At 35.2% G+C, this 27,373-nt stretch overlaps 1 protein-coding gene across 1 annotated transcript in view; it reads right to left on the reverse strand.

Moving 5' to 3' along the window:
- Positions 1–27,373, reverse strand: part of LOC102697613 (heparan-alpha-glucosaminide N-acetyltransferase) — a 108,298-nt gene that overhangs the window by 4,125 nt on the left and 76,800 nt on the right. Inside the window, exons 13-16 of the mRNA XM_069187835.1 lie at positions 18,043–18,169; positions 17,269–17,355; positions 10,126–10,203; positions 1,677–1,747 (exon numbers count right to left, since the gene is read on the reverse strand). Of these exons, the coding sequence (XP_069043936.1) occupies positions 1,677–1,747; positions 10,126–10,203; positions 17,269–17,355; positions 18,043–18,169 (363 nt within the window). The remainder of the gene's footprint in view (positions 1–1,676; positions 1,748–10,125; positions 10,204–17,268; positions 17,356–18,042; positions 18,170–27,373) is intronic.

Genomic DNA, 27,373 nt, shown 5'->3' on the forward strand with positions numbered 1-27,373 from the left:
CATCGAGAAAGTTTGTTTTTCATCTGATTTTCACTATGACTGATATTATTGTACTAGTGCTTACAGTATATGATCAATCTTAAACGAGTTGCATTTTCATTTTCTACAGAACAAAAAAAATGTCTTAAATATGGCATCATTGCTCAGCTCTCTCTCACAGCTCTTGGGTTCTGGGTTCGATTTAACCTGGGACACCTTCTGTTTGCTGTTTGCGCATTCTACTCATGTCAGATTTAGTTATCTTTAGGTTTCCTTATTTCCTTCCATTGTAAAAAGCCATGTTGTTCCGGTTAGTAGGTGCCTCTAAATTGTCCCTCGTGTGTGAGTGAATGTTGGCCCTATTGTGGGGCCTGTGATGGGATGTTGTCCTATTCAGGGTGTGGTTTCGCCTTGCTCTTGGAGCCTAACAGGTTAGGCTGTGGCTAGCCCAACCCTCATAAAATAAACTGGTCACTGAAAATGGGGAGAGCATTAACTACCAAGCATTAAGAAAATGATATCATAATACTTATTTTGGTGTCTCTGTTAAAATCTAATATTATGTTCAGTGTTTAACAGAAGACAAGAGAAGACATTTTCATGCACACTTTATTTCATAGTGCCTGTGTACAATATTTACATAAATGTGTGCCTGAGAATATTGGTTCTATTCCAGTAATTGGTCTACATTTAGACACGAACTGTATGATACCCCATAACCTCAGAGCCTGAGTCAAAAGACTACTTCATACAGTATATTAATCTTGATGATATAGTCACAGCTTCAAAACTGTTTTACCAATCAATGTGTTTAGGATGCTAACATTCCATTTCCATTTTACAGGTAATATTTCTATAGCTATTTCAGGTATAGAATTTCAAAATTTCAGTGGAAAACTAGACAAACATAGAGTTTAAGAATTCAATTTGAAAGCACTACAATTTTATTCAGTCATGCATTGTATGGCAGTATTATAATTTGGTCTGTATCTCAGTGCAATGCTTTTAAAAAATTGTAATAAAATCTAGTGAATTTGTGTATGTAACCTAAGAAATTAAGCTTTAACTTTACTCATATAAAACAGCACATTAAGTGAAAAGGGGATCACATTAATGTGTGTAGCCCTGTATACAGTATAGAAATATATAAAATATTTATTACATAAAGAAATGTAAATTCATATATGAAAACTCCTCTCTAAGATCTGATGATATGTTTTTTTAAAGACATTATAATGATTTAAGCAAATTAGTCTGGTATCAGTTAAATATATTCAAAATAAAGTTTATTTTGCCAAGTCAACAATGAAATGACAGCAATAAATTAGACCTATACAGTATATTCCCGGATTTCACCAAGTTCCAATTTTAAGGTTTCATTCTAATAAAGATTTATTTGTGTGTCTGCTTCCTAAACAACATATTGACAAACCTAAATGTGCTTAAGTGAGAAATGTGTATATTGACAGTAATTTTGTCTCCATGTAAAGATGGTGAAAAGCGCACACACATAAAACTACCTTTACTGGGCACTGTACCATAACAGTCTTTCAGACAGCCTTGGTGATTATTTATGATAGTTTCTGTCATTACAAGTAGGTGAATGCATGTTTTAGCAGTCAGTGATTTGTGCCTCTTGGAAACCTTTCCTTTCTTTTGGAAAAGAGACAGGATTAAGGAAGACAGAAAGCACTTACCAGAGGTTTTTATTGACAGGTATAAATCCTTCGTCCCGTGTGCATTTAGAGAGGATGGCTGAAAAGATTCCCTGAGGGTTGAAATAAAACAGAGAATCCGGGTCAATACAGCACAATAAAGCTGGAACTTATGGGATATGGGACTTAAAAAACAGACACAACAAAATAAAAAATGGAAGGAGCATGAGATTGATATCTCTGATCATCACTGAGTGCCTCCATTGATTGGTTAATCAAAAGATACATTGGTATCTTGCAAAGCACCTCAATACATAATGCACCATGAAACAGCAGCCATTTCGTATTGTCACTCAGGCTGGCCTTCGGTGTGGTGAGAGTATTGAGGAAATACTTCAGGTGGGTGGGACAGAAGTCACATCTGCCTTCTTTGGAGTTAGTTTTAGTTAATTTTCACAAGACATAGGACAAAATCATCAGAAAAATGCTTAACTTCAGGAGGCAGTTGATGTAATCTTGTTTTTCAGTTTTGTGGTATAACTCTTTTCCTGTTGGATTTAATAAAATACACTGAGTTTATTGTTTTTTTTCAATTATGAGCTATTATAATTACATATCTGAGGAAAGAGGAGCTTCTGAAAGGTTTGGGGAAGACATTTCTGTAAAGTGGCATTCTAACATGCATTTCTGCCTCTTGGTAAATCACTGTAAGTTCAATGATATATGGACCATGGACAGCTTGTCCCCAGCCAGTATATGGCTGTTGACTGTTGATTGCCATGATTACTCCCAAACCCTCTGGCACGCAGCACTCTCCAACAGGGGTGAACACTGCTGCACCAAAAGGCTGACCTCCTGTTGCAGAAGAATTCAACAACATTTAGGAACCTGGTACATGTACTTTACATACTGTATACACAACTGTAACACATACTGTAAATGTCCCAAGGCTGTCTTTTCATAAGGTTGTTTCTTAAAGAAAGATTGACCAATTATTTTTAAAATAACAGAAGATCTTGTGCTCTGATGACTACACGTGTTTGCTCTTATGAGCAGTGCCAAGAAAGTCTAATGGCCAAATAGGCAGGACAATAGTTTAACATTTTATCCAATGGATGGCAAATCCAAGGTCCAGCCTTGCTTAGTTTCTGTATTTTGAAGAGATTTGCCTTTAAGGTGGTAAGGATGCTGTCTATAACTACTGGTCTACTGTACCTACATTAGGACACACAAGGATGAGGCATTCAAAAAATAAATTGGCAGACATTGAAAAATCTTTTTTGTTCTTATACTATTCTATTCTACACAAGACTGCCAACAATTAGTTTGCTGTGTGCAGTAAGTGAAATGAGCACAGCAAATACCATAAATTGGTCAATTAAAACTGACTTGAGGTTAGAAACAAAATTAAGATAACTGCCTTGCTGAACTACAGTATATGTCTTATTGGAAAAATCATATAAATTCACTTTCAGATACCGATAAGTCAATGTGCTATTACCTCCCATTGTGCTCTCACACATGCGTTGTTAGACTTCTTTGCTACAGCCTGGCCCTTGCAGTGCAATTAACCAATATTGCAATATGAATCAGTTTTACCAGTAAAGTTTATTGTGATGCTCAGGGGGCTGACGTTTTCAAGAAAAATGTTGTATAGCTGAACGTCTAATAATTTCTCATTTGGATTCACTGAGTCAGACCTACAGTAGTAACGACAAAATCTGGAATCATACCTCTCTAGGGCATCACAGCCGACACTAAAACAATTACGTTAAAATCAAATTAACCATTTTTCCCTACAGGTTTTCCTAATTTATTGAGACTGAATTATTCATGGGGATGTATGGATCCTATGCAGAAAAGACAGCTGCTTATTGGGAAAGTTTAATTGCATGTTTACAAGAAGAAGAATTTTCATGTTTTGTTTTGCATTCTTCTCTGAACATACTACTGTATGTCCTACGTACTATAGTCTGCTTCTGCACATGAGGGCTTACATAACGTAAGATTACAAAGAAATATTATCAATATGAACATATATCAGTTACAATTCCTATTATAATACTATCATTATAAAATTGTATAAATACTATTACTATATTATTATATATAGTATAAATAAAGGTATATGTATAGATACATTCTAGGATGCAAAAATAATAGGAAACAGTTTGGTTTTACTTTCATAGGAAAATAAAAATGTGATTATACTTCTCAAAAAACATTTTTCACATGTTGTAGTGCTCCTTTGGTGTTGTGCAATGTGTGTTTCTCACATATTATTACAGATCCAGTAATAATTAGCCTTAGATAGAAAAGCTTAAACAATCAATTGCTTAAGAGTTAATTATTCAGAGAGTATTAAAGTCATGAAATGATCCATTAAATAAATACACCTAGGAGTTGGCAACAATGAGCATTTTGAATTTGTCAAAGCACCCATAATTAGACACTGAGACAAAGCATTTAAGTGTACCTTAAATAAAAGTTTTGTATGTGCTTATGAAAACAGGTTTAAAAGAGGCCAAGGAATACTTGGCCATGCATCATAAACAATACAACTCCAATGATAGGGGTTCAATCACCAAGCTATTTTGCAGAGCCATATAAAATGTTTTTAGATAATTAGTTTAATCTAATACATACTGTACATGAAAACAAGTAAGGTGGGCTGAAAGACCTCTTTGCCTCTTTAATCCTTAAAAGAACACTGGATTAAAATGCTTTCTGTGCAGTATGTGGCATATCAGTATGTAATCAATTGCAATTGGAATTCCATTTCCAAATTCTGGCTCAGAAAACAGTAAACACCCAGCACTAGATGTGATGAGTATACATATACTGTATGATGAGATAAGTGAAAATATATCATGGCATATTTCTCCTTATATCCATCTTCCCACTTTTGATCCTTCTCAGTGTTGCTGAAAAGAAGCAATGACACCTTTTTAGATAAGCAAGATACAGTATTAAGAAAACAAAATACTGTCGGTTTAGTTCTTTGCTTCTTTTCTGCCTGCTAACTGTGCCACCTTTAACCTTCTGGTGACACAGTGCTGGAAACTCTCAGTGACAGGCCTATGAAAGGTTCCCTGCAGGCAGTATTCACCTCATTGGACAGGGAAGTGTTTCACAGCTCTCAAAATACAAACCTCTTCAATCTCCTGCTGTAGAGATCTGGCTTCCTGTGTGCTAGAGGCTAAAACTAAAATCTTCACACATTTGGAGAAAAAAAAAGCAGCAGCCACTTTCCAATTTCTGGTTAAACAGATGTAACTTTTTATGTTACAACAGCTAGTGGTCATCATGTTGTAACAAGGAAGTCTGATCCAATAAAGCCAATTTATTTTCACATGCTACTGAGTGAATGGTCCCAGATTGAAAACATAAAAAACACTTAAGTGCTGTTAAATTCTTAGACAACCCCTTCAGCCTCTACTTCCCCTTTGACAAGGTTGACATTTTCCTTTCTAGAGACAGAAGTGGTTGAATGCTCAAATTACTGGTTTGACTGGGTATCCTTGTTAAGCATCTTTTGACTTCTTGTACATTCATTTTGACTTAATCTTTTATTTTTTGAAGGTTTAAAATTGTTCTTTTTTTAAAGATCAAGCCATTTGTATGTTCTTCAGGTGCATTTCTTTTATTTTTGTAATATGTGGACATTGTGTGACTTTTGTCTCTGTCTTCCATCTCTCACCACCTCCTTTATTTATCTGATGGAGCTGAAGGTATAAATGGCATCAAACAACTACTTGGAACCGCTTACAGGTGGCAATGGCACCTTCAAGTCTCGAAGCAAAAGAGAATGATACAATTTCTTGGATGTTGCTAAAAGAAAGGCCAGGTTTTAATTAAATATACAATCAAATAATGGCTTCAGCTCCACTAATATAAAGTTTTTACTTTCTGGCCTAATTACTTACACACCCATACTTGAAATCCTAGAGGTCCAAGTGCTTTATGATACTGTAGAACTCACACTAGTAGCTTGCAGAAAGCACAGAGTGTGAAAAAAAGAACTAAAAGGCACTCGTGCAAAACATCCAGAACAAATAGTGCCCAACTGTAAATGTAAGTAGTGTGAGTAAGGCAGTTTTGCTCACAATGTTATTGTGGTGATGTCAGAAATGCAAGAAAGTATTGTGTCTTAATGTTTAAAACATTCTTCTACACTACAAAAAGGTCATTGTTAATTATTGATATATTGTTCCAATCTTCCTAAAAAATGATATGAGGAATGCATGAGAACGACCCACTAGGAGTACTCTCTCATTTTGTTGTTGATCCACAGAATTACAATGATGTTTACTGGTGCATGGAAAACACTGTAAAGACCATATCCGACCCTTTTGTTGAATGGGTATGTTACATACTGTAGTTACAGTGACATCAACAATCAAAAAATCATTCAGGTTTATATTTATGACATGAAAGACAAATTACCTTCCTACACTAACCAGAATAGTAAAAGAAGAAAAAATATGTTAGATAAATGTACATGCATAGCCAACATCATGCATATTATACTATGCAAAGTAACTTAATTCCCTGAATACTAGGTGGCATTCATCTGCTCATTTATTACATTTCTGTTCTTGCAATTGTACTGTAGAATAAGGGTTAAATTTCTAGCTGTGACACAATGAGATGAAAATAATTTAAGTATAGGACAGAGTCAATGGGCTGGAATATCAGGCATGCAACTTTCAATTGAGCCTTGAGGCTACTCACTTGATGACTTGGCTACTATGTGGGGCAACTGCTCAATTTCCATCTCTCACCCAGTGCTTTGATCGTTGAGTTTTAATTAACTCGGCATCCTGTTTATTAAGTTACAGAAGTACTGCAGCCACAAAAGACAGGAACATGATCCAGCTTGCAATTCAGGGCTTAACATGATAACAGCTTGACCCAAATGTCCCAGACACTGTCTGGGTTTGTTTTTTCGGAAAACTATTTACAAGATTGTCTTTATCAATTACTTTTCAACATTTAAATTATGAAGGCTGACAGAAATACATTAATCAATCATATCAATCCTTTTGACAGATATCAGCAGACAGTTTCAATTTCATTATAACATGGCTCATATGAAATGCTGGCAATATTTTAGTCAACATTTTTGCCTTTCTTAAATGACAACAAAATGCAGACAGCTTTGACAAGGTCATTCGTATAATAGTCTAACACGTGTAAGGACCTAATTACTTGAAAATCTTATGCTGACGTACTAATAATTGTTTTTGTTTTGAAATTGTGCAATTGGATTTACAGGATACGTAGAAACATGTATACGACTGTTTTCCTATATTATAGAAAATTATAATTAGTCTCTTATCACCTATGTCAAACAGATGAGGCTACATGTATTCACAGCATTTATTTCAGTCAGATCAGAGCTCTATATCAAATCAAAGAAAATATAAAACCTGACAATTTATTGTCATTGTCATTTATTGTCACAGGCAGTTTTAGCCTTTATAATGGCGTTCTCATCTCTTGGTACTGGCAGCATAAACCCTTCAGGCGATAAAGATCATACAAATGTTGACTATTGAAACCAGTGTTTCATTTCATTAAACCAGAGCTTGGTTTTGACAGGAAAAATCTATGACAACCTTCCATACAATTTGAGGATTCCACACAATGGATTTGCCTTTGAATTAATTTTAATAAAAAGTGGAATAGTTAAGAGAACAAGCTTTTTTATCGCTATTTTGTTTCTTTTTCAACATTAGTTTGTTGAAGTTCTTTTGGCTAAGTGGATTCAAACTTGTAAATGAAAACTAAGCTATTGTAACTCATATCCTGTGGCTTAATTACCACCAAAGCTCATGTCTCTAATCTTAGAGATACAGCCTATGCCATAGCTATAGCATTTTGCTGTGCCACAGAGTTAGCTGTGCTTTCCACAGTTAGCTGACTTTAGGATTAAAGCTATCTAATGGAGAGAAAGCTTATAGGTGCAGAGACTGATGAAAACTGCCCTACTGTTTCCACCTACTAATTGAAATGTCACCATCACAACAGACCACAGGTACTTAGCCTTTTGTGTGAACAATCATCTTCCATCTTGCAGTAAATAAGAAAGAAGGGTCAAACGAAGAAGTAATTAACCTTAAGAGAAGTCAGGTATTGAAGAAAAGATAGAGCCCTCCTGACAAAACTGGTTAAAAATGGCTGCCATTTAAAATGAGGGGCATTTTAGTTAGCCTTATTAAGAATCTGATAATGATATCTGAGAATTAGAAGCAGGCTGCGGCTTGTGGTAAGTGTCTAGGATTGTCTTGCTTCTTCAGTATGTATGTAATTATCTCCCAGTTCCTGGATTTAAAATTAAAATCCTTAGAAAATTCACTTTTCTAAGGATTTTAATCTTTTAATAGAAAAGGCTAAAGATGACACAATGTTTGCAAACTTTTCTAAACAATGTCTCCCCCCATGACTTTGCATGTCTCTGAAATTATATATTTTGTCAACAAAAGTCAATCCTGTTGCTTTCCTTTTGGATATGCTTTTTCTTTAGTTTTAAAAACATAAAAACTTTTTTCTTGTATTCTTATATCGTCTTGCATTCATGAATGAAATACTGATTATTTAACTTTCATCAATACATTTCACAAACCTAATTCTTAAATGCTAATTCATATTTTTTATTTGTTTATTATTGAGGAACTGTAAAGTAAAATAAATTGATCTCAGTTAGCACAGCAATGCTTTTCCTAATGTGGTAGTATGTAAAACAAGCAAGCATCATTTAAACATATTTGTATAAGTGTCAAATCTGCAGGAGTCATAGACAGTAACTTTACATGAAGTATTCTGCTCATCTGAAGACCTTCCAGGAGTTCATTGAAAGTCTTCCACTCAGACTGCATCTCTACATCCCACAGTTGACTTTCTACCTTGAAACTTTCATATTTCTGTCACCAAGCTGTACTACGTGACAGTATATCCAATAAAATATGAAATAAGAAGGACGTGTGTGCTTAGTGATTTTTACATACTTCTTGTATTTAATTGTACTTGAATCATGTGTTTTATATGCTGTGGTTGCCAATTCTTTATCTGGTACTGTAATTGTGCTTAAATATGTCATTGCATTTGGCATCCTGTAATTTGTTAGCTCACTCTACTCGCCATTATAATACCCTTTCTGACATTACCTATCCGTTTGGAACATATTATTTTTCTTGCTTTTTACACATACTGTATGCACAAAAACATTTCAAACAACAAGCATTTCAACTCTATGCGTAGAATTCAAGTTTAATTTTATATAATGAAATTTTAACTAAAATTCGACTAAATAAATGCATTCATTGGTATTTTATCTGAAATGTATGGTTTGTGCTACAGTACATATAAAATATTCCAATGTAATGAATTTCTAATCTATCTAATAATCCATATTGCTTTTTATTAGGGCACTGATTCACTCAAATTTAAATTATTACCCTTTTAGAGAAAGGCTTAATTTCATACACTAATTAATACTTCACTGTGATCTTTGTTTAATAAATGTGCCATTGTACGAGTTAAATAAAATGTCTTTAGTAATTAAATGAAAAGCTGACCTTTAACATTGATTTGAAGCTGTCTTTTAAAGTGGCTTCACTGAAGATAAAATAATTCTTAATATTAATAATGTATTAATTTTATTAGATTACTAGACAAAAAGAGCAGCTCATTCAGTCTAATAATGCCACTTGGTGTCATTACCATTTTTCTTTGAAGGAACATTGCCTGCTTCCACATTCCCCAGTGCAACATCTATCATCTCCCAAAACACATCATTAAATGAAGAACAATTAATGCTATACATACAGTATTAAGGTAGAAATCGGGAATAGATCTGAGATAACACTATCAACTGGTGTGGAGGTATTGAAAGACTTTAGCACAATTCTCTGTATCCTGGTACAGTATTTGTCTAATAAAAGACAAGGTGCGCTTATGACAGAAGTTTGGGAGGAAGGTTTGATCCTAATCTTATTCACTTCTGTTGGCTTGCATACAGTATATAAATCTTATACCCAGGACGTCCTCACACAAAATTCTCTTGCATTCCTCCACCTCCCTATCTTCACTCTTGCAGCAAACTCCTTTCATCATTCATTCTTTGCAATAGTGAGGTGAAGTTTGGGCAACCTCCTCACAGATAGGCTCCCACTCCCACAGCTATGCGAGTCACACTAAATACTCAATACTTCCTTAATCTCTCCTTCGCTTTCATTAAGATCTAACCGAACTACTGAATCGCATATTAATAGGAAAAACATGAATTCCAAAGATAACCCCAGTTCATTCCAGAAAGTGTTTCCCACATTGAGATGCTTCATGGCTCGTTTGCGTTTTAAATTTATGCAATGAGAAGCTTACGTTAAATCACAGCAAATAATACGTACATTTCCACATGACTATCACTTCATGCAAACAAAAAATGTATTCCACAATTCATCAGGCTGAAATCTTACACTGAACTTACCAGTATCAAAGCCCAGAGCAGGAACCTTTTTAAAATGCTGAAGTTCTTCCCACGGTATATAAGCAGGATCTTTCCAGACTGTAATATTAAAAAAAATATACACATAAAGAAAAGTTTTCTCTGCAGAAGGATAATGTAACATTTTTAAAGTCTGACATCATAAATGAACTAAAAGAAAAATAATATAATCTTATTTGCTGCTATTTTTATGTAACAAAGTTATTTTTTGAGTGCCAACCTGTAAAAAACACAGTTTTTAGTTAGGTTTTCAGAAAATATAAATAATACTGTTCTCTAATATGTGCATATTGACAATAAAATGAAACATTATTTAAATGAAAAACTGAAAACATGAGCACATCACAAAAATCATTCACACTATACAGGAACAGCTTAAATGTTTTGTTTAGAGTTGTCTGCCATACTGTATATCAACATATATACTGTATAGCGATTTTACTTACTAATAGATACATAAGCATCTAATGAGATGGTTTAAATTAAAAAATAAATATTCACCTTAAAATAATATTTTATCAAAGATAATATTAGATAAATGGCAGATGAGTAACCATTTCTTTCTCAGAATGTAAAAAAAAATTAAAGCATATCACTACGTACAATTACTGTTCAATTATTAGCCACTATCATAACTTTTAATTGACATTCTGGATGTTTAGCAATTATGAAAGGAGGAAAAAAAACTCCAGTAGCACAATATGTGAGCCAAGCAGAAAAATATAAACTGTTTATACAGCCACCAAACACAAAAAATCTAAACTATTATTAAAAACCATACAATTGTTTTTAAAAACTATATTTGCATATTATTTTTATGAGTTATAAGTCTCTGTAGAAGGTGAACAAATTTCACAATGAAAGGGCTGGTCTGAGACACTGGGAGAATTCTGCATTGTCTCTCTGAGCATTCTATTATGAGACGATAATCATTAAGATGACAATGTCTGCAGCATTACCAATAAGATTAAAAAATCATAATGATCACTACTAAATGCGGTGAGGAATAATACTGTACCAGAAAAACAGGGAAGTCAAAAGCTATCTGTCATTGCAAAGAACATTGCAATTAGCGTATTTTGCTGCTTCTGAATGAACTCTTCGTGACGCACAGATGTACATGTAGAATATAGATTATAAAATTATATGATACTCCTTTAATAATACGGTTACATTTAGTGCAGTTTTATTCAGGAGGGAACACATTTATGTCCTTATTACAGTGATTAACTGTTTTGATATCCCAAAGACATCAAAGTAGAGCAATGGAGATCCAGAAAGAAACAGAAAAGAACAGAAAACCAAAGGGCACTGTATTGTAAAGCAGAATTTGTTTAAAGATTCTACTCGGCACCATATAATTCTTCATTGGTCTCCCAGTTAAGTCCATCAGACGTACTGTGTTGCACCTTCCTGAGTAGAATATTGACCATCACAGAATCAAGCAAATTATCCATCTGTTCACACTATAGCTGGTCAGCAGGAACACATTTTATCCTTCGTTCGCCCCCCAAAATGTCTTTCTGTAAAGGCAATCAGCACTGATGTTAATATATTGTTCAGGAATAGTTACTTCTTAGCTCAGCAAAAATTTAACTGTTAACTCATGTAAAACGTTCCTTTGCACAGTTAGGAAGGCTTTCTTTGTTATCTGCAGTAATTAGCAATTATTTGGGGGGATTTTTAAAGTCAGTAATTTATTCAACATGAATATCCCCTTCATTTAATATTTTAGATAATATTCAAGATGATGCAAACTTGTATCAGATGAAGTGCAGGGTTTTGTATGTACAGTTTGTACACTATCAGTAGAAACATAAATTCTAAAAAGAAAATGATAAATGTTTGTATTCTTACATCATTTACCATACATCGTCTCTAGACTATATGGGGAAGAAAAAAAAAGACATGGATTTTACAAAATGCTTTGCTTTGTCATAGATCCTCACAGCTTGTGTAATGCTTGACCAGATCTTTCCACATATTCTGCCTTGACTGTGCTTTACTGGAATTTACTATGGTTTTCTATAATATACATTTTGTAGGAATATTTAAGATGTATATTCAGTTTGACTGCTGTTTAGACATTTGATTATGGTTGCTGATCAGAATAATGTCTTATGCTTTAATAGAAAGGAGACAAAATAATGTAAAATATTCAGGCATAAAAACAAGAGGATTGTGTGTGAAGTCCCTGCGTTATAAGAGAAGAATTTCTTGGAGCATAATGCACACAGATGCGAAACACTAGTCATCACATGTTCTGATTAATTTGGTGATGATTAATATGATTCAGCCGAAGATATCCAAATAAGGGGGTACAAACAGACTACCAAGAGGGCACACCTGGTGTGTTGTATCACACTCAATGATAGGAGATCTCAGCACTCATAGACTGTTTTTTTCCTCACCTTCTGGGAATTAAAAAATGCAGTGTATATGCACAGCAAATCCCCTGTTACAAAACATTTGCATTGTAGCAACACAGACACCATCAAAGTATGAGTCTTCTAAGCTTTCCCCTAAAAACACATAGATCTATCTTCACCTTCAGACTTGCTCCCCTGCTATTAAAACCAAACAGCTGTTCCTCTATTACGTGTAGTGCATGCATCAGATCCCTTCCCTAGTTTAAAAAATGCTCTTTTTTCTGAAGCCACTCACATAGATATAGGTCCATATATTATACCCTCAGGAATTTCATGGTGGTCTCAATCTATGGTCATCATGTTTTACTTTTCCTCTTTTGTTTCTACTGTATGTAACTATGATTTATATCATGAATGAGTAGATGGAAAGCAACTGGAATCCCAACATTGGGCTAATGACATTAGTAGACCCACTTGAGAAAGATGTCTCTAATATGACTAAGCAGATGCGTTGTACTTTGCTACCATTAAGTTATCCATTTTACTAAGTGCTTTTTTGAGCAAAAAGCTTACTTGCATTTCAAAAAGAATATAAAATAAATAAATTTAGACACACAATTTCCTATCCCAGGCTCACATTTGGATGTGAATATAATTTTTATTTATCAGTTTATCCTCAAACTCCTGTAGTCCAATTTAAATGCTCTTATCTAATGAAAAATATAGTAATCAGAGATCATATGCATCGTGAAAGAGTATTGTTAAAATGATCTGTTTTTACACACCTAATCCCATTTTCCCCTAGAGAACAATTAAAAATGTGGTGGGTAGCAGCACTTTTCAATTTGAAGCCCACTCTAAAATAAAAAAAAAACAACTCAGACCAAATGGTGACCACAAATTTGAAGATATGCAAAGAGAACTGCAGTTCTTTAACTCAAAGATTGTACACAATATATGTATGACTTTGTTTTGAAAAACATTATTGGTTTTTAATTCTAACCTGCCTAAATCCTAACAAGCTTGGCTTTTAGACATATGTCCATGCATTCTGTTGGGACCTTCTGGAATGTTTAAAACGAGTAATGAGAACCATTTGATAACAATTCCTCCCAAGGGAATGGACTTCAAGGTAAAAGCAGACAGGCTTCTCTTTTAAAGAAAACATTTTGGATATAGTTGCTCCACTCTGTTGTTTTGAACCTTATCATGTTCATTTCTGTTTTCACAAAGTTTCCAAACTAAAAAAAAACAACTCTTAATCTCTGTAAGCAGCAGTAAAGATTACTACCATCCTCTTTCACCACCAAAAGGTACAGATACAGATAGACTTGACATTGTTTTACACACATAAATTAATTTTCTAAACAGATAATTTGGAAAGTGCAATTTAGGTGATCACAGCTAATAATTATACATGGGTATCCGTATTATTTAGTGTTCTTTTAAGAAATACCTTGTAAACAAATGTGAAATCTGGACTATTAATCATGTTGATTTCCTGATCCTAATGTGTTTATGCAAACCTCAAACCCCATAGCATTTTAAAAAGAAACAAGCTCTATAGTACAGTATATATTTGCAAGTATGTTAGCCTATTTTCATAGTGCTTTTCAGATTCACAACAGAAATTACTCTATGGAAAGTTTTCTTCTGTGTAAGATATGGCATCTCTTTCATCCCTTCCATAAGTGAAATTTTGTTTCTACATTAATATGAGCTTTATTCCTGCTCAATGTTTTATAAATAATATTACGCTCTTCCCTTGATGTCCCATTTTATTGAATTTTTAAATGGTCTATATACATTTTAGAAGAAAGGATTTGAAATTAAAACTTGAATGCTCAGAGCACAGTGAAGTCGATCAATGGGTATATTAAACTTTCTGAAGCTGCCTAAATCAGGCTGACCTTCCATACTGACAAGTCAGGCAAGGAGTAAACAAAGTTAAGGATGTTACCCTGAGACCAACAACATCTTTGAAAGTGCTAACAGTTCAATTCCTGAGTTGGGAGAAAATGTCCATGAGCCACTCCACAAAGTTGGCCATATGGCAGAGTGGCAAAGCTGTCTGAGATCCCACATGGAGATGGTCTCAAATCCCACTTTACAAAAATGTGTGTATAAAATTTGTATCTAAAATGGGACATCTTTGGAAGGAGTAAATACTCTTTCAATGCACTATACATAGATCATAGATAATAGTTCAGGTGGGTAGCTGCGTCAGCATGCGTAGGCTGCAAAGGAACAAGTAATAGGTTTATTCCATGCTGAAAAAAAGAAGAAAGAGAACACAACGTTTCGGCCATGGAGCCTTCTTCAGGTGTGAGAGAGACAGGGCAGTAGGCAAAGGTAAAGTAGCAGGAGAACAAAGGTTGGGAGGGAGGAGGAGTGAGAGGCGGGAGCAGGGGACAGAAAGAGAGGCCAATCAAGAGGTGTGAAGTCAGAATGGGTGCAGAGAGGTGTGAAATGAAACTTCCAATGAATGGAGAAAATTTAAAAGAACAGTTAAGGGAAGGGAGAATGTGTGATCCTAGCTGCAGAATAATTTTAGTTTCGGTGGCCTTTCTGATGTATGAGTTCGGAAAACCGTCTTTGAGAACACAGACGGAGAGATTAGAGTGGTTGTGGCCGTCAGAGGTGAAATGAGAAACAATGGGCTTGGAGAGATCTTTAATCTTCACAGCCCTGACGTGTTCTCTGAAGCGGTCTCCGAGTCTCCTTCCTGTTTCTCCAATGTAAATGGCTGGGCATTTACTGCAAGAGATACAGTAAATAAGGTCGCTGGAGGTACAAGATGCTGTCTGGGTGATCCGGAATTGTCCTGAGGGGCCTTGAATGAGTGTGGTGGTGGCTGTGTACTTGCAGGTGATACAGCGAGCTCTGTTGCAAGGGAAAGTGCCTGGTGTGGATGGTTGAGGGCAGAGAGGCCTCTCCTGTACAGCTCATTTCACCCCAACCACACTAAAAACTCTCTTCCTTTTTCACAGTTCCTTAGGTTACGATGATTATGCAGCGACGACATCGACTTCGAGAACCAAGCCCTCGAAATGTACTCATTTTTCATCAACAGAGGATACCCCAGCAGTGTGATTGACAGGGCCCTTGCCCGAGCCAAAAACACCCCCCGGACCATCAACCCGATCAGGAACTCCCGCCGTAACAACCGCATTCCTTTGGTGCTTCCTTACCACCCTAACACACTTCCTATCCCCAGGACCATTAACCACAACTTTTCCATCCTACAGGATGATCCTCTCATATCGCCGACCACCTAATCTGCGGAACCTCCTTGTTCACAGCTCCCTTGACTGCCCTCAACAACCATCCACACCAGGCACTTTCCCTTGCAACAGAGCTCACTGTATCACCTGCAAGTACACAGCCACCACCACACTCATTCAAGGCCCCTCAGGACAATTCCGGATCACCCAGACAGCATCTTGTACCTCCAGCAACCTTATTTACTGTATCTCTTGCAGTAAATGCCCAGCCATCTACATTGGAGAAACAGGAAGGAGACTCGGAGACCGCTTCAGAGAACACGTCAGGGCTGTGAAGATTAAAGATCTCTCCAAGCCCATTGTTTCTCATTTCACCTCAGACGGCCACGACCACTCTAATATCTCCGTCTGTGTTCTCAAAGACGGTTTTCCAAACTCATACATCAGAAAGACCACCGAAACTAAAATTATTCTGCAGCTAGGATCACACATTCTCCCTTCCCTTAACGACAGACTACTGTTCTTTTAAATTTTCTCCATTCATTGGAAGTTTCATTTCACACCTCTCTGCACCCATTCTGACTTCACACCTCTTGATTGGCCTCTCTTTCTGTTCCCTGCTCCCGCCTCTCACTCCTCCTCCCTCCCAACCTTTGTTCTCCCGCTACTTTACCTTTGCCTACTGCCCTGTCTCTCTCACACCTGAAGAAGGCTCCACGGCCGAAACGTTGTGTTCTCTTTCTTCTTTTTTTCAGCATGGAATAAACCTATTACTTGATCATAGATAATTGCTTGATAATTGCTCAATGTATTTACTCTGTTAATTTCTGAGGATAATGAAAACATAATGGAATGTGATTTCAATTTTGTTATACGGAACATTTTGCCTCAACACATATAGTATGCATTATTTAAATTTAAGCTCACATTGACCCCTGGGACAAAGTGTTTGTTCTGTTGCTAAAGTGGAGTAGGACATGTAACTACCATGTAGTATTGCTTTAAGTGCATTGACAGGAACTGGCAATTAAAATGGACATGTAGTTGCTGATGTTTTGACCGCTTATTTATTCTTGACAATACCAAAATTACATTTCGTTATTTCAATATTCCAGTATTTATGACAACAATTGTCCTTCATACTATATGTATTCTGATAACAGCACTGCTTTTGCAAAGTGCCCTGCAGTATTTGTGTGGCTTTGCATGTTACCAATCTGAGAGAAAAGTCCTCAGATATTTGCAGGCTAGAAAGTGTGCACATACAGTACAGTATATTATTTAATTATACTATGTCTTTTACCATGTCTTTAACATTGTTACTTTGGAAAGAAGCACTTAATTATCACTTACAGGCACTTAAGGTACTGATCTTAACATACTGTATGCCCTGTCTATATTCTATCTCCTCTCTCCAAAAATGAAAATTAATCTAATAACTCTGAGATTAAATAAGAAAATGCCAATTACTCAATTCATGTGATCATTAGAACAGGCTGTTTTAGTGTTTTGCTTCTATGTTCACTCCTTACCTGCATTCCAATGAATCCCATTACAATAGAATTGAGTGTCCCTAGGATGCCTTCTGGGTCAAAGGGCACTGTAGTCTTATACAATTCCTACAAAAATAAACAGAATTTTCCTGGCTCTAGTTTTTATTACAAAAAAACACTTTTAAGCAAAGTATTAGTAATTACTTGGTGTTCGTGCAGCAAATATCAGAGTTATTTTCAGAACTACTCAATTGATTTGATCAGTTCGTTGAATTGAACTCTCTGCTTGCAGAAATGATGCATTAGATATGAAAAGGAAATAGTAAATATACATTAGCTGAAAGACAATTACCAAAAAAATGATCTGGGGGAGTTAACTAACTCTTTAAATAATTTTGATAAAATTTCTTCTTTAATGATTCCTAAAAAAACTTTAAGGAGATTGTAAACTCCATAATGTCATGAAGCGTAAAGCAAGACACTTAAAACCCTCTCTCATTCACTTCCAGTCAAGGTTTCCCGAGCACTGTAGGTTACAAAACAACAAAGTAGGTCTAGTTGAAACATGTCTAGGTACAAGTTGGAAGATTGGAGTGTAATGGATAGTCTCTTGGCGGGTGCCTGTCAGGTTCTGAGTTAAATAAATGTTGTTTTATCTGCAATAACCTTGGAGGAAATTGTTTGGAGCAATAAATTTCCATCTATCAAAAGCAGCCCTCATTTTTTACGCATTTTAAATGTTTTTTTTTCTAAAAAGGAGAAGTGGATTACTAGGAAAAAAACATAATAAGCAATCCAGGGATATTGCCTTACCTTACAGGTAGGATTGCTGTAAATGTGGTTTTCGCCTAGAAGCAACTTGTCAATGTATCCAGCAGCACCACCAGTGCAATTATAGAACAGGCCATCATCTCCGATTCCACCTGGTCCCACATAGCCCCTGTAGAACATACAGACAGTTATTTTACCTAAATTGACCTTATTTACAGTAGAGCTTTCTTGTTGTTGTTTTTTTTTCCACAAAGCATTTCCTCAGGGAAAATGTCAACAGCATTTTGTGGTTATTTGTCAACTATTAGAAGCATTTATGTAATAGATTGTGATTTCCCCTCTGCTAGAATGCTTATACTCACTGCATTGTTCTTGTACTGCATGAAAAAGAGTAAAATAGCAAATGGCATCTAAAAATCTAGTCCAAAATAAAAATTCTAGCTGAGGCATTTAAAAAAATCAAAACTGTGCAACAACAACTTCACAATCTTTACTACTCCTCATCTATGGAAAATTTCAAATGAATTATTATATGAGTTTTGAAACAGACAAGTGCCAGTGGACTAACTTATTACTGAATGAATGGTTGTTTCCAAATATCACACAATTACTTGTTTTTATACAGTAATTTATATAATAAAAGTATATACAACATTATGATTTTTGGTTGTATTAAAAATACTTAATATACTGTAATTTTGGATGACGTACTGTGTTGTAGTGATTGATTCTGGAAATTCCCTGACAGTTCAGACATAAATCTGATTTTCTGATATACTAAATATGAAACACTTTTTATAAACTTAATAGATAAGATTTAAGCCACCTGACACTTTCTTATAAAAATAATAATGGAAAACAACATCCCAAAATGACACTACAAAAATGTAAAGAACATTTAATCATATCTTTTGGTAGTAGCAATTTGTATTTTAAAACTAAATTTAGTGAATAAAGTAAATAAGGTTCCACATCTAAATGTTTTCAAAATGGCAGTCTAATACTTTTACATTAGCAGCACAAACACAGGTGGAAATAAGAAGGATTATTGTTCTGTATAGATGACAAAACACTTCCATGTACTTCCTGAAATCCTGCAAAATAACTAACACACAAGTTCAGTTAAAAAAGTCTGCAATTATTTATCAGTAGCAAATAAAGAAGGCATTAACAGCCCATACAGCAAGAGGCCCTTAAAAATCTCAGTGAATGGAGAAGAGAGACTATCTTGATTTGGTTCACTGCATAAACATTTATCTCTGTCTTCTAGTTTCAGTGGCAGGGCAGTCACGTCTGAGGTATTTTGTGTACTCTGATAGTGTATAGATCACAGCAATTTAGGTAATCCTCTTTGGAATTCACAAATCAGGGTGGAGAACAAGAGTGAAAATAAAACTAAATGTCACAAAAGATGGAATGAAATGTCTCCTGCATAACAACAAACACAAAAAGTTTAGAAAAATAACAGATTTAATTCACATCCAGTACAGCTCTGGGGTCACAGACACAATAGATAGCAAAAGAAATTATAGCTCAAAGGAAGACACTGGCTAAAATGAGTTAGTGTGGAGCAGCTAGAGGAAGATGGATTCTCTGTCTCGCCTCTCCTCTTATTGTCTATGACAGACCATGATTGTCTAATATCCCCCTCTGAGGCACACAGTATGAGCCCATAAATCATAGACAGCAGCTCATAAAATGAACAACAAGTGCCTGCTCATTTGCACGAGGATGCTAGCTGGGGGAGAATGTTTCAAAACTACAAAGAATTTTAGTTTATCAGATAGTGAAAACTCTTCTCAAGAAAGGTGCAAATCCGTCCTTGTGTAAGCTACATTACAGAGCTGTAGGACTATTGTCATCTCAAATAATTATAATAAGCAAGTTAAATGATCCATATAATTTTTCATTAGTCGGTAGAAAGATATGTAAGGTTTCTTCTAAGAAAATAAAAAAATAATAAAAGGTTCATAAGTGCTACAACTGATTTGGTAGCGTTTTGACAAACTTTGTTATCATTTGCTTTTTTATCCATGACTTGCATTACACAAATCTCACTGCAGCATCCTAAAACCCCAAGCTCAAACAAAAGAGAAAATGCTTTTTGAGAAGAAACAAAAGCCAAAAGGTAGTAAATGTCTCCCCAGGATGTATGTAGATGCAGAATTCTTAAATAAAAGTTGGTTTATATACTGTATAGTATAAATAAGGACAATTATGAGATCTGTCATACCTCACAAGGTTCTATGTTTATACAAAAATGTGTGCGTTTTTCATTTAGAACATGTGATATTATTGCTCCTTTAAACATGTACTGTACAGTACACTTTCCAAACAAAATTTCAAAGACTTTCAGAGAGAGTAATTTTTGATTATCACACAAATAATCCATCCAGCCCAAAGTCATGAGAGGGTAGGGCCCTTTTGTCAATTTCTGGGGAAAATAGTAGCAGACCAGACATTTTCCGCAGTGTATTGAGCTAAGGAAAACAAGTTTTTTGTACAATAAGTGACACCAGGGGCATAATTGTCAGTGCATATGACGTCGGTGCAGCAGGAACAGGGTGTAACTGAAGACAACAGCAGACATGGCTAATGTGTAACACTGGATTCAGGTTAAAAAGAAACCTTAATCAGTAACATTTAGGGATAAAACAACGATGTGATTTCTTTAGAACAGGAATTGTAATTCATGCCACAGGAAGTTACTGAACAACCACACGTTTCATGTACTGTACAACTGTGCCAACTGTTATTGAGTGAGTGGTACTATCTTTTCATAGTCTTCTGTAGACATTCAGTGAAAATAACATGGCTGATGGAAGTGGACTGACCTACCTGTAAGGATATTCACCAATTTTTTTTAGAGCACAATTGTACCTCTTTTTACAAATGTAATTAATTTCCAGAAACCCTTTCTTACAGCAACAATTTTCTAAAAGAAAAAAAAAACAACTATTTCCGTTATTTCTTATGGGGAAAATTACAATCTGTTCCAGACCCCCAAAATGTCACCCCTACTTTTCTTTTCACCAAAAAAATACAAAGAAATAATCATAATTAAAATTCATACCGTAGTTTGTGTATTTAGTAATTAAAAATAGTTTACCTAGTTAGACAACATTAATTATACCTAAGTACAGTAGAGTATATAGTACAGTATATCCAATAGGCCGTATTAATAAAACTTATAAAACATAAAAGAAAACACAACAATATTTATTTGTCCTTATTTTGCATTGTAACCCTTGTAACACAACACATATCATAACTTCACTGTGACATTGTGACCACAGTGGAGCCGAATTGCTTTCCAATAACATTTCTATCACAACTCTGGAGTTAGACCCTGATATAAACTGTATGTTCTCAAAGGACTGAGCCAGACACTTGCCTGTCATGAAACTACTAGTGGCTGACGTAACTTCAGGCGACATTTTCCAACACTATCCATAATGTTAGTAGGGTATGTTCTCTCATCAATAAAATGATTGATTTCTCTTGTGGTGTCATTTCTTTGGTTTAATGGTATACTTTTTATTGTGTCTTTTTTAAAGGTTAGGATGTTTAAGACTATGCTGGAAAATAAGGATATCATTAATCAAACTATAAGATGAAGACAACAATATGTTTTCTTTAGAAGAAATGCATTCTTCAGCTTTTCAAATTGTTTCCAACTTTCAAATTGTTTAACTTCAGTGAAATCTAGTGAAGTCAATAGAAATGCTGTGAAATGTACTAATATGTTTTTTTTGGTTCTGCTATCAGATTAACAGCTCAACAACCAAATTAAGAGAGAAGAACATTGTCATTAACTCTCTCACTGATTAGTAAATGTTTTATCATTGTCAACATACTGTACTGTATGTTTAAAGTAGCTTTAAAACATGAAGTCTACCATTATTTTATTGTGTCATGATCAGTTATGAGTTGTTCTAATTCAGTTGCTTTTCCTAAATATAAAATAACTGTAGCATCTGATTTTCTGAGACTACTATGAGGCATGCATGTAGGAGACAAATTGCTTGACCTCCCAAACACTAACAAAAAGCTGCATAACAGCTCGACACAGGTGCAGCCACAAAGCAGTCTCCCTGGCAGTCTCAGTAACATTTGCAACAAAGTCACAGGCAGTCATCTCTTTAATCTATTCCAAACCCTATCCTGACAAGAACGGTCGCAAATCATCTTATTCAAGGTCCTCATTATTATAGGGAAGCCAGCAAAACCCAATCATCCATCCCAAATTCAATGAAGCAAACTTTTAAGACATCATACGAACAATAAGAGCCCCAACATTTGCCACACTATTATGCAGTTGGGAATCAACACAATCAAACACAAGGAGCTGATAAAATAATTCTACCAGCTTGAACACAAGGAAGTGCTGCACTAAACACTATGTTGCTTCAGTACCATGCACAGTGGTTGTGCATTTGCTGCTAGAAAAATAATAAATTAATTGAAAACAATTGGAACCTCTCACAGTTTATAATGCATGTAAGGCATGCATTCTAGGCTAAACACGTATTGTCAGATTTGTGCAAAGTATTAATTCAATTACTATTTAATAAAATAAAAATTGATTAAAATTGTGATCATGCAATCACATACAGTATCTAGCATGTGAACAGGAGGTACATGTCAACATAGTGTTTACAGATAGTGTTTGCCTACAGTAGGTTTCAGCTGGATTTCTGTGTCAAATTTACAACCCATCTGAGAGACAGTTGAAAGCAGCTGTAGTGCAGCTTTAATCTTTTAACAGTTTTCTCTTTGTAATTAAGTAAAAAGGTGTCTGAAGGCTCTTGCACCAATGTGTTGACAGACCTCATCACTTAGTGCTCTACCTAGAAGATCACCAACAGTATTCTCCTCCCAGAGAGATAATCAGGCAAGCGGTTACAAGGGTTCATCAGAGGGTTAACAGTTCATGAAGTCAGGCTGAAAATCAAGCTGAACACCACCAGACATCTGAATTATATTTGTTCCAACCACAAATATAAATACTGATAGTTAACCACAAGAGGAAGAATGAACTCTTCAGTATTCCCCAGCTCATGCTCTCCAGATTCTGAAATTCCAAGTGACTTTCTCCATTTGAGAAATATGTAAATGCAATATTAGAGAAACAAAATCAAAGTAGAGGCAAGTGGATACAAATTTCCTTCTTCTGTGTTTTTTTGTTAAAAAGAAATTCTGGAGAATAAATATTAACTACAAGAATTAAAATAAAATCACGTTTTGTACTGCATGTAAAAGCATACTTCAAGCTAGAAAACAATCATAAGAATGACGTTCTTACTTGAAGTTAAATGTATGTTTATATATTGGGCATTACAAAATATACTGTGTCTAAGTAATACCAGGTAATTACAGTAATTTGAATGTGTGCATACAGTAAGTGTAGACTGATTAATTTATCATCATATATATAAATTCATGGCAAAATGCAAAAAGAATGGGCATTTTGTTGTCAAAATTTAAAAAGGCATCTAATATTATATGAACATAAAGTTTAGATCTATCTACATTTTACTAAGTAAAAATAAAAGAAACAATGTTTTTTGGTTCTTGAGAATGGAGTAATGTTATAAAACACTGGACTGAATATTCAGCTCAAACAATCTGTAACCAGTCTTAATTGAACAGCAATAATTCCTGGCACAGGAAGGTTCACTAATGTGTTAATTTTATGAGACTCTTTTACAGCCACTGTGGGGGTTGTGCTGGGGACTAAAGCTAACCAATCAAATTTAAGCATGGACAGTAACACTGTAGGTTATCAACAGAGTGTAGGTAACACAGAAGAGATATGGAATATCAGAAACCATGTGGTTCTTCAATGGACAAGAGACCCAGTGAGACACAGACAACAGATGCTTGGTGGGAAAAAATCATTCCATTGGTTCCATCTGTGCAAGATAGAATAAGACTCAGAAAATTAGAACTGTAGTATTTCCATTTCATGGCGATCAAGCAGTATATCCATAATATTTTAATATCAACAGTAACTGTTACATTTCATTATCAATGTAGGCTGTTTTGCTGATGTTACAGCACACCTTATATACTGTATGTGAAGTATGTTTGATAGAAGTCGCAGTAGTCCTTTTACCCAAAAATAACATTTAGCTACAATAAATAAGAACAACAAAGAGTCGTTAGGCTTAATTCTAGTAGAAGCTACTGTGTGTTTTGGATTCTGGAAGTTTTGCAGGGTTAAAAGAGAAAGCTTTGCTGCTGTCTGATTTTAGTGGTACCAACTGTAGACCTTCCTACAGTACGTAACTCATCTGCTACATGCATAAAGTGTCAAGCAAAAAGCCAATATAAAAATTGTAAAAACAGTTAAAAAAAGAACAATGATTAAATTGACAGACCTCTTTACAATTGTTAATCATTAAAAAATAGATAATTATAACCCAGTCATTTTTTACAAGGCAGTAATAACTTATTTACCTTCAACCTGGTGCAGTATGAAAAAATTAATCAAACTGAACAATGATGATGTGAAATATTAAGATGATTAAAACATTTATAAAAAACATACTGTTTTCAATTGCTTACTTTCATAAAACTGTGACAGAAAAAAACACATTGAGTATATTATTAAGTACAGATGCATATTATGTATTGTTTACTCAGCATGTTCCAAACATAATGCAATATTTTGATTTATATTTCACTTTAAGAGAAAAAGTACAATAGGTTTTTGAAAATGAAACCGCATCAGACCACAGCTTGAAGGAGCATCGGAAAACAAGCCCGATCCTAACTACATAAGCAGGCATTTTTCAAGAGAGTTGACAGGCATGTGAAAGGCTGCTTTATTACCTTTGTCTATAGTAATAATTCATTGAACACTCATCTATTCTCTGAATGACAGAAAGACTATTAGCCAGTGGGTTCCAGGCCAGCAGTTACCATGTCAGATGGTAAATACTCAAGTATTTTATTTGCACATGCAGTATGGAGCTTATTCTTTTTGTTTGAATGTTTCAGGGAAGGGAGGCAGAGTGGTGCACTGGTTAGCATTACTGCCTCACAGTGCTCGGGTCCTGGTTTGATTTCAGACTTAAGGTGCTATCTGTTTGGAGTTTGTATGTTCTCCTGGATTCATGTGGGTTTCCTCTGGGTTCTTCCACTTGCTCCCACAGTCCAAAGACATACTGATGGGTTAATAAGCTTCTGGGAAAATTGACCCCAGAGTAACTGTGTGTTTTTGTGTCTGTGTCTGTGTATGCCCTGTGATGGACTGGTGACCCATTCAGGGTGTATCCTGTCTTGCGCCTGTTGCTTAATGGGATAGACTCTGGCTCCCCCACAACCCTGTGTTGGATAATGAAGTTAGAAAATGGATGGATGGATCTTCAACTAAGTTTATTATTCAGTGCAAAGGATACATTTTCTTTTTTTCTGTCATTTAATTGAGATAAATGCTGTCAGGAACACATTTGTTTAGGTTTGTTGGAGAACAAGTACTTATTTTTAAGACTGGAAATTGGGAATCACTATACTAAACTACAAATTTATTATAGCCCTCTATTATCCAGATGTAATAAACCCTAAAACATAGTCTGAAAGTAGAGCATTGGAAATTAAAACAACAGTTAAAGGTGATCTAAAAACATCATATTGGATTGTACTGCTGCCCAGATGCTATATAATGTAATGTTTCTTTATTAGCCCTATACAATTTCATTAGGAATGCATCTTTTTGCATACCCCAGCTTTTCTCCATGGAGACACAGACACAGAGACAGGGAGAGAAGCTTGGGGTCAGAGCACAGGGTCTGCCATTGTACGGCGCCCCTGGAGCAGTTAGGGTTAAGGGCCTTGCTCAGGGGCCCAACGGAGTAGGATTCCTCTGCCGGCCACGGGATTTGAACCGGCAACCTTCCAGTCACAGGCGCAGATCCTTAGCCACAGAGCCACCGCTCTGCCCCATCATTACTGTCTTTAAACATTATTCCATGTTTAGCAATATTTTTGTTTTCCTTTCTATGATAACTACAGTATTTTAATTAGATTTTTTAGCACCTTCTTCAGAGACTGTGACCTGTGGATAACATTCAGGAAGATTCTTTAGCTTTAAAACTGCTGGTAGTCAATATCTTACATGGTGTTTCAAACTACTTTTCCATGGTTATGGAAGAAAAAGAGTTTACTTTATGGGTTATAACTTAAAATATAAATGTGTTCTACAGCTTATCATACAGTTTACAGTTTGTGCACTTTGTATAATGTAAAGATGCTGCACTGAACTGTAACTGTGAAAGGTCAAATACTGAGATCTGGATTATTAACCATGTGAATAATGGGGAACAGGGTTACATTTTTATTCTGAAAAACCACCCATTTCATTTTGTTGTAAATCTTGAAATATTTTACTTAACTTCAGATTTCAATTTGGAATAAGTACCCTTATTATGTTTTATGTTTGCTGTTTATTACATATTAAGGGCTTTCCAGAACATTGCATTGATTTACCACAATTTTCTGTAATAATCTTATAAGGTATCTTGAATATTTGTGATGAATCAGCAGCAGTGAAAACCTGCAGGAAAAACGTCTTGGACAGGTGCCGAGAGTTTCAGAAAAAGCACTGGTCTGTTGCAGCTTATTGATAAATACAGCTTAAAATAAAACACTTTGATGAAATAATATAAGTAGCAAATCACACTTAAAGAAAAACAACTAGCAACACTCATGCAAAGGTCTTTTCTTGTAGGTGATCATAACATAAGACCACAAGGGTTACTTTCAATTGTAACATTTAAATCTCACTGCTAAACACAAATTACAGAATTAATATTGATAGACAGATAAGACTTTATTGATCCCGAAGGGAAATTGAGGTGTTACAGCAGCCCAGTCCAAGGCAAGCAAAAACAGACATCAGAATAGACGAAAGATGTAAATACGTACAGTAATATAAAATAAATATACAATAAATAAGTGTGTGCAAAATATGCTCATAGTCACTGTAAGACAACAAAATATGTGCAAAATGTGCATAGGTATATATAGATTGTGTGTCCAAAAAGTACAATAGTGCAACATGTTGTCCATAGACGAGCAGATGAAGGGGTAACAGTCCTAGCCTAGGGCAGCGTTATACAGTACACAATATAATGTACTATACACACAATGTCATATATCATAATGTTAAGCTTGAGGCTTTTGGAAGTTCAGTTTTCTGTCAGTAGCAATGAAAGTATTTCAGTAATTAAGGTATCAATTGCTAACATAATAATGTATGTATTCAATTTGTACCAACAATTAGGTCACTATGCACTTCACTCACTCATGTAGCTTCCATATTTGTCCAGGTACAGTATATCACCAATGTCTATAAATAATGTTGTTC

This window comes from Lepisosteus oculatus, chromosome 4, assembly GCF_040954835.1.
Source record: "Lepisosteus oculatus isolate fLepOcu1 chromosome 4, fLepOcu1.hap2, whole genome shotgun sequence".
NCBI classification, from domain to species: Eukaryota; Metazoa; Chordata; class Actinopteri; order Semionotiformes; family Lepisosteidae; genus Lepisosteus; species Lepisosteus oculatus.